General features: G+C 41.2%; 2 protein-coding genes across 2 annotated transcripts; one reads left to right on the plus strand and one right to left on the minus strand.

Moving 5' to 3' along the window:
* The first annotated feature begins 1448 nt into the window (after positions 1-1448).
* LOC103949849 (oxysterol-binding protein-related protein 1D) lies at positions 1449-6084 on the plus strand. Its single transcript, XM_009360977.3, is given in 10 exon segments — positions 1449-2080; positions 2082-2412; positions 2837-3190; positions 3337-3421; positions 3634-3801; positions 3879-4213; positions 4299-4454; positions 4652-4960; positions 5059-5403; positions 5696-6084. Coding segments are annotated over 10 exon segments (2454 nt in total). The 5' UTR covers positions 1449-1883; the 3' UTR covers positions 5870-6084.
* A 137-nt stretch (positions 6085-6221) lies between these two features.
* Positions 6222-10792, minus strand: LOC103949848 (protein SDA1 homolog). The gene is given in 16 exon segments (XM_009360976.3): positions 6222-6520; positions 6675-6782; positions 7019-7153; positions 7310-7696; positions 7698-7937; positions 8052-8153; positions 8391-8444; positions 8525-8599; positions 8694-8753; positions 8826-8921; positions 9221-9274; positions 9356-9505; positions 9742-9874; positions 9959-10083; positions 10174-10350; positions 10496-10792. Coding segments are annotated over 16 exon segments (2268 nt in total). The 5' UTR covers positions 10718-10792; the 3' UTR covers positions 6222-6370.
* Between the last annotated feature and the right edge of the window lie 2446 nt (positions 10793-13238).

The raw sequence follows: 13238 nt of genomic DNA on the forward strand, positions 1-13238 counted from the left end.
GGGATGTGACAATTTTGTATCAGAGCCAATCCCTGGCCGGAAGTGTGCCGACAAGGACATCGGGCTCCTAAGGGGGTGGATTGTAACATCCCACATCGCCCAAGGGAGTGGCTCCTCTAAGCCTTATATGTACATGCCCATCTCCATCTAGAACGAGGCATTTTGGAAGCTTACTGGCTTTCGGTTTCATCGGAATTATGAAGTTAAGCGAGTTCGCACGAGAGCAATCCTAGGATGGGTGATCCACTGAGAAGTTCTCGTGTGAGTTCCTAGGAAAGAAAACCGTGAGGGCATGGTCAGGACCCAAAACGGACAATATCGTAATGCGGTGAAGTTGAGCTTAGAATGTGATGGGGACCCAGACCGAAATGTGACAATTTAAATTAGAAAAAATTAAATTTGAAGGAGTAAAGTTATATTTTCATTAAATCTTTTTCATATACGCGTAGTCACGTATTGTGGCTTTCACCGTCAAGTGAAGATAATTTTATGGATAACGCTCGAAAGTAAAGGCAGAGAGCTAAAGTTGGCTGGGCCCGTCCGACCTATAACATTTTGTAAAGGCCTTGGTCCCACTAGCCACAGCCCACCCTAAACCCTCAAAAATGGGCCTCAAAGACCCAACAATCCAATCACGTAGCCGAAAGTTGGCCCCTTTCCAAAACAATGTATTAAATCATCTTTTAAAGAGATGTCAAAATTGTCACACATATAACAGTGAAAATATGATAGCAAACTCTTTCCAATTGAGCTTTTAGTTTATTATGTGGCATTGAGTCAATTGAAGGCAATGTTTTTTTCTATCAAATTCATTTAATGACTTTTTAATAGATGTGATGCAATATATCATAAATTTTGATGTGCGTTCCAAGTATTTGATTGGTTGTTTTAATAATTAGATCCCATAAAAAGAAAAAAAAATTACGAAATGTCATTAGGTGCAGCAAAAAATTGTACAAAATATCAAATTACCATATAATCCATTAAATATTATTTTAATGTTTAAAATTCGATGTCTCATTTGAAGATACTCTTAACGTTAAACCTAAACACAATGAGAACACATAATTCATCTCACTTGTCTCTTAATCTGCACTTAAAAATGATTTATGCAACAGCTAATCATATTGATCCCAAGTCAACCCTAATTTGAACATGTTGATCTCAAGTCAACAACACGCACTCGCGGTAAGCACATCGATTGGCCAAATGCCTCGAAGCTCCACCGTCCACTGATACTCTTCCGCGCACCTTATCTTCCCCACTTCCCTCCAGGGACACCCCGGTCCGTCGGTTCACTCGTCGCTTTCAAAATCCTAGGAATTATCCAAAACATCCCCATCCAATCACTACACACGCCAAACCACAAGGGTACCATCGTAATTTCACAAGTGAGATTCATATTTCCCACCGGACAAAACCAATCACCACCACCTGCGCACAAACGCGCACGTTAGATGTCCCCTTTCTGCCTCCACCCAAAAACCAAACCCCCTGCATTTACCTTAATTGCGCCATTAATTATTTAAAACACCCAAATTTTAATTTATAATCCCATTTTTTACCTCTTAATTAAAATAAATTAAAGATTTAACCTACCCTCGCATGAAATATGTAATTACGGAGCAGCAGCAGGAGAAGTGTTTTGATGGATCTGTCTGCGCAGAGCTCTTCACGAGTGTCTCTCTCTCTCTCTCTCATCTTTCTCTCTCTAGAACCAGAAGCTCCGAGTCTTTAAGTCATTTTCGAAAGGTTCGTTTTGGCTTCGGATCGGGTCCTGCATTTGTATAAATCGGAGCCGTTTGATCGGCGCTGGAAGGGATTCGGATTTCAACAATCGGATTCGCTTTTTGTCTGATTGGATGGTCTGATTGGGGTTGAAGATGAACCCGCTGTGCTGCATTGCGCCGGTTTCGGTCGATCGGGACCGGGGCACCCCGGTGGCGGCGAAGCAGTTGGGTGAGTGCCAGATAGGCCCGGAGGCTCCGATCCGGAACGTTAGCTATGGTTCGAGGCCGAGCTACTCGGCTCAGGTCTCGTCGGCCGGTACTGAAACGGACAGGGCTTCCGTCGCGGCTGGGGCATGAGGTTGAAGATACGATCAGTGAAACAAGGGATTCGAAGGTGTTTGGCGGAGGCGTGAGCGGCAGCGTGGCTGGGATTCTGTATAAATGGGTGAACTACGGGAAGGGGTGGCGGTCGCGGTGGTTTGTGCTCGAAGACGGCGTGCTTTCGTACTATAAGGTTCATGGACCGGACAAGATTTTGATGAGCCAGGTGAGAGAGAAGGGGTTGAGGGTGATCGGAGAGGACTCGCTGAGGTATATGAAGAAGGCGAATTGGGGAAGTAATCGGCTTGGCGGTGCGGTGGCGGCGAGGCCGTGGAAGCCTTTCGGAGAAGTGCATTTGAAGGTATGAGCTTTTGCTTATCACAGAATGTGAAGCCATTGTTTGTGTTATAGAGGTAATGCTATTTTTGGAGGTGATGCTATATTTAGCAAATGAAGAAGTCTGTATCCATTGCGTTTATTAGTTGGGATTTTCTGCGTCGTTTTGTAGGGTCTGTGCACTCGTTTGCTGCAATGTAAGCGGTGGGTGTCGAAAGTTACAGAAAATGTTTAATATTCTTACACTTTTCATGGAATTTTTAGAAAATATTGATTGATACCCACCAAAAGTTTTCCTCAATCTTGATGGACCCAACAAAACTCGAATCCGTTGAGAGGAATGCTTGTGTTTTGTCTGATGATGCATAACATGTATGCTCAATTGCGCATATCTGTGCTTTTGAGTTGATGGTTTTTGGTTACTGAATTTGAAGTGGTCTGGTTTACAGGTCTCTTCAATTCGTGCCAGCAAATCAGATGATAAACGGCTTTCCATATTCACAGGAACTAAAACTCTTCACTTGCGGTGTGTATCAAGAGAGGACCGAGCTACATGGGTTGAGGCACTGCTCAGTGCTAAAGATCTGTTTCCTCGAGTAACAAGCAATGATTTAGTACTTTCGAAAGATATAGTTGTCTCGACAGAGAAACTAAGACTAAGATTAGCACAGGAGGGCATTGGTGAGCCGGTGATCAAAGACTGCGAGTCAATAATGCTCTTAGAAGTGTCAGAGCTTCAGAATCAGTTGAAGGCTCTTCGGAGTAAACACGTGATGCTGTTAGAGTCCTTGAGACAATTGGAGGTATTTCTTCCATCCTGTACTGCTTTATACCAGATTTCCTTACATATAATTACTAAGTTTCTGCTTAATAAATTTGCTACAATACGGGGGGTGGTGTAAATCTTGCTAGTCGGAAAGTAATATCCTATCTAAATTTCCTTTTGCAGACGGAGAAAATGGAGCTGGAAACTACAGTAGTGGATGAAACAAAGGAGCGTGAGTCATATGGACAGGGGGATAGGAGATTTAGTGGTCAGTCATCTTTGGCATTTCCATTACCTTAGTATTTTGTTGAAGTCAATGTTTTAAATTATGAGATGTATAATGATGATTTAATATTTCTTTTAGTTTCGGTGCTACTCTAAAGGTTTCCCGCCGTATACACAGTTTCTGATCATATTATCGATGACAATTTAATTTTGACCCTTAGTTTTGATTGTTTTATGGTTTTGCTCATGACACAGATTTCTATTCCGTCTTATCTGAGGGCAGTGCAAGTGATTCTGATGCAGATAATGAAAGCCAAATTGAAACAGATGAAGATGAAGGAACATATTTTGATACACATGACATTTTGTCTTCAGAAGCTCTAAGAAGTGCTTCCTGTCGAAGTAGAGAAGGCTTGGGGAATGGTGTGTATACCATAGAGATTCTTTCTTTTCTGATTAATCAAAGAAACATAATTTGATGAGAGTTATTTTGTATTCAGATACTCTAAGAAGTGCTTCCCACCGGAGCAAGGAAGGTTTGGGAAATGGTTCTATATTTGAAAGAGATTCTTTCTTTTCCGATCGATTGCATGGAGTTGAGGAGATCACGACAATTAAATATCCATATGTGAGAAGGAGGGATAATTTGCCAGAACCCAAGGAGAAAGAGAAGCCTATTAGCTTGTGGTCGATTATCAAGGATAATATTGGGAAGGACTTGTCTGGAGTTTGTCTTCCTGTTTATTTTAATGAACCACTCTCTTCGTTGCAAAAGTGCTTTGAAGATCTGGAATATTCAAACTTGGTTGATCGAGCATCGGAATGGGGAAAGCAGGTAAGGTCCTCAGCTGTCCCCTTCTATGCATCGCTAATTGTCTGAACTTTGGAACATGAATTAATTTGGACTTCCTGTGGTGCAGGGAAATGATTTAATGAGAATTCTAAACGTTGCAGCATTTGCTGTATCTGGCTATGCATCAACAGAAGGTCGGCATTGCAAACCCTTTAATCCTCTCCTTGGGGAGACCTATGAGGCTGACTATGCAGATAAAGGACTTCGTTTTTTCTCTGAAAAGGTAATGCACGTTGACATGTCTAGTAGCACCCTTTTAAATGCATTTCTGTCCATTAAGTATGAAAAACGGTAAAAGATTAAAGTAGCCTCTTTGTTGCTTCATGTTGTTCGGACTCATTGAGTTTGAAGCATCACAGATAATTGTCAAATGTTTATGAACCATTGATTGATGTCTAACAAGGACGAGCTTGCACTCAGGTGAGTCACCACCCAATGGTTGTTGCTTGTCACTGTGAAGGAAGAGGTTGGAAATTCTGGGCGGACTCCAATCTCAAAGGCAAGTTTTGGGGGCGTTCTATTCAGCTTGATCCTGTGGGTACCCTAGCCTTGCAGTTTGAGGATGGGGAGATGTTTCAGTGGAGCAAGGTCACTACCTCTATATACAATATCATACTAGGAAAAATTTATTGTGACCACTATGGCACCATGCGCATCAGGGGCAGCGGCAATTATTCCTGCAAGCTAAAGTTCAAGGAGCAGTCTATTATAGACCGAAATCCACATCAGGTTAGTTAAAGTCTAAATTCTCCCCAGAACAATATTTGACACGGGTGGCCCGATTTTCATGTTTATGTTACACTCAGGTTTAGCCATTGGAATTTCAGGTTCATGGATTTGTTCAAGACAATAGAACTGGAGAGAAAGTAGCAATGTTGGTGGGTAAGTGGGACGAGGCAATGTACTACGTGCTGGGAGATCCAACTACAAAACCAAAGGGTTATGATCCTATGACAGAAGCTGTGCTTCTCTGGGAAAGAGATGACTATGTTACCAAGACAAGATACAATCTCTCTCCTTTTGCAATATCCCTTAATGAACTGACACCTGGCCTATTGGAGAGGTTACCGCCTACGGACTCAAGGCTAAGGCCAGATCAAAGACATTTGGAGAATGGCGATTATGAATTGGCAAATGCAGAGAAACTAAGACTTGAACAGCTACAAAGACAGGTACCCCCTGTACATCCTCTTTCTCCTTTGATCCGTTATTCACCCATAGATCCTCCTCGTTTCATGCATTCTTGTATCTAATTGCAAGCCTAATGCCGTTTGAATTTAATTGAAAATTACTTAAATCTCGTATCTGGCCTATTCTCGAGAGTTTGAGATTCAGGACTCAGCTTGAAACCGAATGTGGCTAATGCCATTTCCCAGGTGTTTTCCGGGAATTGATGGACTCCTGTATGCAGTGTATTCTTCTATTCTTAAATTGTATTTAGCAACAGTTGATAATTTTGTGCAGGCAAGGAAGTTGCAAGAGAGAGGGTGGCAGCCAAGATGGTTTCGGAAGGACGAGGATGGTTGTTATAGTTATGTGGGAGGGTATTGGGAAACTAGGGAGAAGAAGAACTGGGACGGAATTCCCGATATTTTTGGCCAGAGTAGTGATTTGCCTTCGTGTTCTGGTGAAGAGTAAGGCATCTCTTGGCCGACCTTTGTTGTATTAGATAACGCCGGTCTTTCGTTTCTTCCCCATGCCCTGAATCCGAGTTTAGTGTAGGCTGCGTTATAGAAAAAAATTCCTTGGTGGTGTAATGATAGTTTTCGTTTGGGACATTACGTCGCCCATGGAGCTGCTCATGACCAGGTTCTGGTTAATTTAAATGGTGTTACCTTCGCTTTTAACTTAAACTGCTGCCCCACTTAAGAAAATGCTGAAAAAATAGCGATGCACCGTCAAAAAGTAAACCACCCGTTCAATATACACGTGTCACGTTGTGGATTTGGTAACGATCATCTTTCGTCAAAAGGAGACTGAAACGCATGAATGGCGGAATTTAACTTCGGTTTGGAATGTTCATAAACATTGTTACGAGTAAGCATACGTTGCCAACTACAAAAATGGCATCCCCATGGACCCTCTTCATTCAGGTAAAAAACACAAAGGGAAAACGGGAAGAAAAATTGATAACGCTCCTCATTTCCATGCCTTCTTCCCTCGGAATTGTTTGCCAGATCGCTGCTGCTGCTTCCTTTTATCCACGCGAGATTTAGCAACCTTTGCCCTCTTTGCAGCCATAGGCATTTGCTTTTTGTGTTCCTTCTGCTTGTTGCTCATACCTCCTGTCTGTTGTCATTCACCAATACGAGTGTCAAAACAAAGATCAAGCTCGGTCAGAACCCTATCGGAGCTCAATTTATTCACTTCTCCTTTGAAAAGTGAACTGAGTGCTAAAACCATTAGTTGTCATCTGGCAATTAATGGAATCCCAAGGACATACCTTCTTCTGTTTTATGGCGGCTCGAGCCTGGTACTTCCCTCTCTCCTCCCGCCCTGCTCTCACTAATGCCAGTCTCTCCTCCTTGCTCATCCTTTTCTTTACATGGACCTACACGGTGCATGCCCAAATTGAGTAATAAAGAAGGCACAATACGTTTTAAAAGCTTTATATGTCTCCTTCCCCTTGGATTTACAAGACACTAAGGACAGTAAAACAGCTAAAGGGATCTTGAAGCAATAGGTATGGGAGTTAACAACATTCCAACGTTTCTAAGTTTTTTCTCTCCCAGGAATGTCTCAAAAGCAGCATACTGAGTCATAACGAGTAAAATAATTTAAACTTACTTCAAGCTTCGCAGGATCTACTCGCTTACTGCTCAGTTCAGATGAGCTGGGAATCTTGAATGCAGGTGACTTGGCGTCTGCGCCCTTCTTCAATAATCCCTGCCGCGTCAAAGCAATTTGGGCTTCCTTCTTTGCCTAACAAAAAGAAGCATCAAACAATGAGCAAGTTTTTATGACATCTACAAAGACAGCTTAAATACATTAAAATTGTTGTTCATGGCCAAGGTTACAGGCTTACAGAATGCTTCACCTATGGCATCAACTTAAGTTTGGGAACAAAGAAAAACAAACCTTTAACTCCTTAATCCTCTGAAAGTCCTCGTTAGAAAGAAAACCATCAGCTGAGTCCAGTGAAGCAGGCTCCATGTTCTCTTTGGCCAATCTCTTCAAAGCCCGAAGACTTGATTCAACATGATTAAGTTGTTTATCAAAATTGGCAAACTTCCTCTTTTTTGCTTTGTTGTCTTTTACTCCAATTCCACTACCTTTGGCATCATCGTTGTCGGATTCTTCCTCCTCATTCTCTTCTTCTTCCTCATCCTCATCCTCATCCTCACTCCCATTGAGATCACTGTCATTATCATCGATACTATCATCACCATCTTCATCTTCAGCTGCCACGGCATCCTCTTCTATTCCATCATCTTCGCTTCCACTATCACTGTTGTCCATCTGGTTAGTCATCATCATCACTGGAAGCAACCATCTCATCACGATCAAGATCATCATCTTTATCATCATCAGTGCTGCTGAATGAATGTTCATCAGCATCATCACTGTCCTCATTGCCGTCATCTTCTTCTAGCAGTTCAACACCAGGAACATTGCTGAGTACACTGACTTCTCCATAAGCTTTTGGTTTTGCCTTGGGGTTAGTGGGGCGTCCACGGTCCTTCTTAATCAACAGTGAGGGGCAAATCTGTATGTACACTAAATATTCAGTCTTCAGCAACAATCATGGTTCATGGAAATGCATGCACTAGCAATTGCAAGTCCATGCATAAGAGAGAGAGAGAGAGAGAGAGAGAGAGACCTCTCTGAATAAACTGATAAGTGAGCGCGCTGCTATTGAAACTGCTTTCTCATGTGATTTCTTATATAATGCAAGATCTTGCAGCAACTCTTCGGTCATCAACTGCATCCACGGAACAAAAATTAATTATGGAAGCCTAGCAAAACATTCTTGCGTTATATCAGAATACAAATGGCAAGAAAAAACAAAAAGAAAAAAAAAAAATAAAAATAATATATATATATATATATATATATATATATATAGACCACGATTAATTAACTTCAATGCATTTAAAGATGAGTACTGGACAACTTGAAATGTACGGCCCAAAACCAAATGATATAATTAGGTTGTTACCAATGGAATCCGTAAACATAGCTCCCTTGTTACATTCAGTCCAACAGCTATGGCCTGGAGAAAGCAAGTGATCAGAGACATAGTCAAGCCAATTATAAAGAATATACTAAAACATATCATCTATGAAGTAACACCTCTGGACGTGAGCGATCATGTACAAATTGATTCACTAGTTGTTTGAACAGTGGTTGAACCGCATCAGGAGGAACCTGCTCATTCATCATATGTAATTTGAACAATTGTTACTAGGACTTTAAGAACGTAAAAAGTTAGGGGAGGACAGGGAAAGAAAAGCCAACTGACCATATCATGGCAAGCCTGAACTGCTGCCGCAAGTAAACTTGTGACATCGCGTTGGTGAGGCTGTGATACCAAGACAATCACAACTCAACTCTCAAGAGAATATACATTAAGTGGATAGGTCAGATTATGTACCTGAATATATTTCTGAAGGAAAGGATAAAAGTTCAACAAAATCAAGCGGTGAAGCCCAATCGTGCGAGCAATTACTTTCAACATCATCATCTTGACCTTCAGTTAACACAGGGTGATATATAATCAAAACAAATGACCAAAGCAACTTCCACCATTAGTTCATAAACAATGGAAACCTATGGGATATAAACAAAGCATGACAAGAATTTGGTGTTTTGCTCTATGCCATGTTATGATGTAGTTGAACCTGTGCACTCAACCGAATAAAAAGATCAAACACAGCTAACTTCACTATGATAGTATTCCAACTTTGCACGGGCAATACACAATTTTCTCCATAAGACAAGCATATGTGTATTTTGTACTTTGTTAATTCTACAATTGCGACCACTTACCTCAAATCGTTCATTGCAGGTTTGAAGGCGGGAGAATAGTTTCTCAGCAAATCCCTGCAGGAAGAATGATCTGTCAAATCTCCTTGATCAACAGAAACAATAAAAACACTAACTAGATGATAAGATCAGACAAACCTGCGGATCTTGCAAATGGTTAAGTGGCGTATGATAATTTGAATTAGTTTTTTCTGATGATAGGCGCTGCTGTTTCTTCATACTACGCATGGCACGCTGCAGTTTTGCTTTCTTTTTCTTCTTGCTAGCAATTGTACCTTGATGGTGTGCCTAAAAGGCAATGAAGAAATAAGAAATATTGTTGATTGTGCTGACAAAATTCTCATAAAAAATCATGAACTATAAATGCAAATGCAATCAAATGCATCAAACAGTGCATTTCAATCCACGTTGCATAAAAGGATGTGATAACCACACAAAATTCATTATGCGTAACATATCATGATACAAAATCTGGGTTAAATAAATTGGTTTTGAAAACTTTCAAGTAATAGTTCAAGACTGACCTTATAAATAGACTCTCTATTAAGGACTACTTGAGATGTGTGAGGACCTTCATCTTCACTACTTGATGCATCACTATCATCGTCTTCAAACTTCTCGTAATCAAGCAGAAATGAGAGGCAAGCAATCATTATCCTGATGCATTTGAACATAAATTGTAAGCTTTTAAACCCAACGTTAGAACGCAACACAGAAACCACCAAAAAAGACAATGCAAACCTTGAAGATGGATGAAAGCACGCAGTACAAATCGCATTTGCCGTTCTTTCATCAAACCACTGCTTTCTCTGGTGAAGCTCTCGGAGCGTGATAAGCGCTCTCTTTGCTTTTGTTTCATCCTCTTGCTATCGAAACAAAGAAAACAAATATAAATTCAAGCACTAAACTAACAAAAAGCCCTGAAATTTCGACAATAAAGCGATAGCATAACAAACCCGTAGCATCTCAAAAACAACATTTTGAAGTGCCCGATTCTTTGCTTCGTTCTTATGCTTCTGATTCATTCGCTTTATGCTATGAACCACATGAGAAAATGCCAGCTTTCTCAAAGGCTTATCCCCATACGTCTGCAGCTCCATGAACATAGCTATAGTGTCTCCCAAATCAACCATCTACAACACATCCAAGCACGAATATCGAAATTAAGCAAGTCAATTTTACTATTTCTCACACTTTCTCAGCAACCAAACACATCTCAACACTAAATTCCCAGTCTTTCAAACAAAATTCACACAAGCACACGTGCAGTGCACGCACCTTTCGATTCATGAGAAGAATGAGAGCTTGGGTGACATGCAGCCGGAGCCCCGAGGGGAGTTTTCGGGCGGTGGAGCAGAGAAACTGGGAGAGCTCGACGGGGAAATAGGCCATCTGGGTCGGGTAAAAGGGGGTGACGTGAGCCAAGAACATCGCCCGGTCGCCAAGGTCCTTCGCGACGGCCGGGTCGTTGCCGACGCCGCTGACGGACGTGAACCCCATCTCTAATTGTTTTTCGAAGAGATCCACGGCCGACTTGAACTGGTTATACACCAGCTGGAGCTCCTGCAAGTACCCTTCCGGGTCGCACTTCATCTTCGACTGAAGCGCGGGCAAGCTCATCTTCTCGGAGCCCCGACCCGACGCCGAGAGTGCCTCCGGCGACATTCCAATGCTGGCGCGGCGAGGATTCATTTTAGGGGGTTTAGTGCTAGGAGAAGACGGCAAGATTGATAAAACCTTAAACCCTAACAATTTCCAGGAATTTATAGTTTGCTGCAGTGGGACCCCCAAGCCCATTTCCCTCCTTTCGATCTTGACGGCCTGCCATCGTACGGTTAATAATAAAACGCGCCATACCTTGTGGCGTTATATCATTTCCAACTCTCCCATTTCATCCTCTTATGTTCGAATTTCGTAAATTACGGATTCGATACCAAATTAAGTTGGTAATTGTGCGGTTGAGTTGAACTCTCTCCTTAGTGTAAATTACATGGTTGTACCAAAAAAAAAGAAAAAAAAGAAAGTAAATTGAAGCAATAGTCTCTCAACTAAAAATCTATTACCATTTGTCACTCAACTCATCAAAACGTGCAGCTATGATTCCTCAACTAAAAATTCATTACTATTAGTCATTTGACTAAAAGTTCATTCCGGCGTCGTTTTGAAAGGCTGTCGGAATCAGGTTCCCTCTCTATCTCTTACCATTAAAGCTAAGCTAAGATTTGTGTTACAAGTAAAGTAATGGTTTGGACTAATTTGCATATTAGAGTTGGATTCCAATGATAACCCACTGTTTTTTTATTTTTTTTTGAACAAACGATATTATCTACACTGAGAGGGCGGGGGTGGGCTTAACCTCACAATGAGCTAGTAATAATATAGTTCAAACTCGCATTTGGCAAAAATCGAACCTAAGACCTCTCACTTACAAGTGAAAAAGAATACCACTAGACCGTAATACTAAGTGACAATAATAACCCTCTCTTTTTTTAATCGATCGAGCATGCTCATTCCTGACGGTTGCATAGTGATGAGTGTTTTATATTTTTACCCCTGAATCCTGAATTGGCAGTATTTCCTGATGCCAAAATTCACCAAATAATGGTCTGTAGCAGCAATGTGGCAGAGCAAGAGGTCTGCATGCCAATAGGGAAAAGATGCTGAAGAGCTGATGCTTTGGCAGGCAGTAGTGGTAGCGTCTTATGGTTTGATGACATTTTCGAGGCTTCTTTGAGTGAAGATGGTGGTGATCTAACTTTTCCACAAATGGATGCTCATACAAGTTACAATCCTCGGAAAATTGTAATTGCGAACAAATGCGCAGGAGATGTGGTAGCATTACTAGGGAGGTAACTGCAGTGAAATTGATAAGAGGAATTGTGCACTGGGTAGAACGTTGCCATCCGAGAAGGCGCACATCTTGACAGCTTGTACAATTCTAATGAACTTGTAATGTAAGTTAAACCCTGCCCTGTGTCTGTCAGGTTTACGGTTGCTGCGTGGGAGATGGCAACGCTACTTCGTGAACAGGAAGACCACTTTTGTAAGAGCATGGTGGGTTTGGCCCGGGCTAGAGATCGGACTCCGAGCTGAGGATAAATACAAACCTAAGTCCTGGCCCAAAAACATGAATTGGCCTTCTCAACTTTTGTAAACCCTTCCACCTAATTAACACCATCTTATCCCGATAAAGATCTTGCTAATTCTCAAGTTGCAAGTGCCATGCCAACGAAAACTCTCTCTAGAAATTTTCAATGTCCGGGAATACGATTCGGTACATCAAGTGTCATAATTAATTAGTTAATTTTTTTTTTTTTAAAGTATCTAACCCATTTGTATTATGATAGTTGATATATTGGGTTATGTTTTTGACACACTGAAAAATATTTCATTTCCCTAAGAGTGTAAAAGGAGAAATAGAAAAGTAAAAGTTCTTTCCGCATTGGGGTGATTACCGGGATTAATTATATAGTTAAACATTGTTAATCACGTTGATAATCTTATAAATAACTAAATTAAGAATATAATTGCACCTCTAAAAGCTACCTAGAATACCTTACCCTAATTAGAAAACACTTTGTAAAGGAACCCTTGTCCCGTGTACGTGTATATATATATATATATATGTCTGTGTGTATAAACATATATAAGTAAATGTATATGTATGTGTGTATGTGGCAGTTGCAAAACGATTCGCCACAGTTAGAGGACACGACATGGTCCGCAATGCGCTCACAGATTCCAAGATTCTATTTGCTCTCTCTGTAATTCTATATTCTATGCGCATCGTGTGTGTGTGTGTGTGTGTGTGTGTGTGTGTTTTGTTGTGGGCACCGGTGGCAAAAAAAAAGCCGTGAAGAAAACAAGAAGAGCAGGCAACATTCCTGGTACAAAGGGGAAGCAAACCTTGATGGTCTTCTGGATCCCTTGTCTCGCCCAAATATTCTTTACCATTACCATTTACAAGTAGCTAGCCACTTCTATGTGGAACTCTAACTTGGCAAATCATAGAACGGCCATT

This window comes from the organism of the source record quoted next, unplaced genomic scaffold (genome assembly GCF_019419815.1).
Source record: "Pyrus x bretschneideri cultivar Hongxiangsu unplaced genomic scaffold, Pyrus_bretschneideri_v1 Contig22, whole genome shotgun sequence".
NCBI classification, from domain to species: domain Eukaryota; kingdom Viridiplantae; phylum Streptophyta; class Magnoliopsida; order Rosales; family Rosaceae; genus Pyrus; species Pyrus x bretschneideri.